At 39.8% G+C, this 1738-nt stretch overlaps 1 protein-coding gene across 1 annotated transcript; it reads left to right on the top strand.

Annotated features, from left to right (window-relative positions):
* The first annotated feature begins 952 nt into the window (after positions 1-952).
* Positions 953-1486, top strand: LOC112095669. Its single transcript, XM_024177775.1, has one exon. It carries the CDS (start codon positions 953-955, stop codon positions 1484-1486), a length of 534 nt encoding a protein of 177 aa, XP_024033543.1.
* The last annotated feature ends 252 nt before the right edge of the window (positions 1487-1738 follow it).

Genomic DNA, 1738 nt, shown 5'->3' with positions numbered 1-1738 from the left:
ACTAGTAGCAAAGCAGAGCTGGAGGATCATCCAAGCACCAGAATCGCTTTTAGCTAGGGTGATGAAGGAAAAATATTTTAGGCATTCAGGTTTTATGGAAGCACAAGTTGGTTCAAACCCCTCTTATATATGGAGGAGCATATTGTGGGGAAGAGAGGTTATTCATAAGGGCCTTAGATGGAGAATTAGAGATGGAAAGCTGGTGAAAGTGTACCAAAGTGGCTGGTTACCAAGACCAGACACGTTCAAACCAATATCGCCTCCAAGCCTTCCCCTGGACACAACTGTGTCAGTTTTGATTGATGAAGATCACTGCTGGAGAGATGATGCAATAAGAAAACATTTCCATCAAGAAGATGCTGCACAAATTCTAAAAATCCCTCTGCCAAGACAACCAAGTCTAGACCAAGTTTTGTGGCATTATGACAAGAAGGGTAATTACTCAGTCAAGAGTGGTTATCAACTAGCTCTACAAATGAAGTTCCCAAACAGGCCTAGCAGCTCAAAGGAAGGCAAAAGTTCATGGAGCTCAATTTGGTATCTGCAAATTCCGGAGAAAGTGAAGATTTTTATATGGAGGGCAACAAATGATTTGCTGCCCACATTAGAGAATTTATGGAAGAGAAAGATTTTACAAACCCCCTGGTGTCAGAGATGCAGGAGTTATGGAGAGACGATTTTCCACACGTTGTTTGACTGTAAACCCTCGCGAAAAATTTAGAAGCTCACAACCTTTGAAGAGGAAGTGAAAGCCCTGAAGTGTAAGGATGTCCTAAGCTTGTTGCTGGCCTTGGCTGATCGAAGAAGCAAGACTGAAATGGAGCTGATAGTTGCGTTGTGTTGGAGTATATGACACTCAAGAAATCTTTTTATTTTCAAGAACAAAAAGGAAGATTCCCAACTATCAGTAGCTGGAGCTGAAGCAATAGTTCAGTCCTATAAAAGAATCCAAATGCCACAATTGCAAGCAATTTCATATCAAAATTTGGCATCCCAAGAGCATTGGAATTGCCCTCCTACAGGTTGGTTCAAGGTAAATGTTGATGCAGCTGTAAAGATAGATAATCAGAGAGTGGGGTTGGGCATCGTAATTAGAAACTCAGAGGGCAAACTCATCACAGCAGCCATAAAGCCATCAAAATGGCTTGATAGAATGGATTATGCAGAAGCCGAAGCAACAAGATTCGGGCTGGAAGTAGCTGAAATTGCAGGGTGTCTACCCTTGATTATTGAGACAGATTCAAAAGAAGTATTAGATTTAGTTTCAGCTAGAAAAAGCACAAAAGCTGAGATTTTTTGGATTGTTTCTGAGGTTCAAGAGACGATGAAAAGGCTAAAGCATGTCAAGTTACAGCACTCACCAAGAACTTGTAATGGTTTTGCTCACACACTTGCTAAGCTAGCTTTAAACTACACTGATTGTGTAATTTGGGAGGATAATATTCCAACCCATCTTTTGTATCTATTCACAGAGTTGAATGATTGAAAGTAATACTTTCATTTAAAAAAAAAGATTGATTCACCTGAGAATAGTTTTCTAGGATGAATAATAATGAGACAGCTCTGAAAGTAAGAGAAAATGACTGTGAGAGGTGACGCCAGTGATGGCAGGCAACATTACTTTAACAGTCTAATCAAGTAAGTGTTGGCAAGAGGATGAGTATAAAAAAAACCCTAAAATAAGTGAAAATTTGAGAGTTCAGGGAAAGGAACTTAACTTGACTTGTTGAGAGTAACT

This window comes from Citrus clementina, unplaced genomic scaffold, assembly GCF_000493195.1.
Source record: "Citrus clementina cultivar Clemenules unplaced genomic scaffold, Citrus_clementina_v1.0 scaffold_1, whole genome shotgun sequence".
Lineage (NCBI taxonomy): Eukaryota > Viridiplantae > Streptophyta > Magnoliopsida > Sapindales > Rutaceae > Citrus > Citrus x clementina.
Note: the sequence above shows the minus strand (reverse complement) of the source record. Positions and strands in the feature narration are given on the sequence as shown.

What these genes read in the sequence shown, in the direction of transcription:
- LOC112095669 (XM_024177775.1), top strand. Translation starts at nt 953, where the DNA reads ATGCCACAATTGCAAGCAATTTCATATCAAAATTTGGCATCCCAAGAG.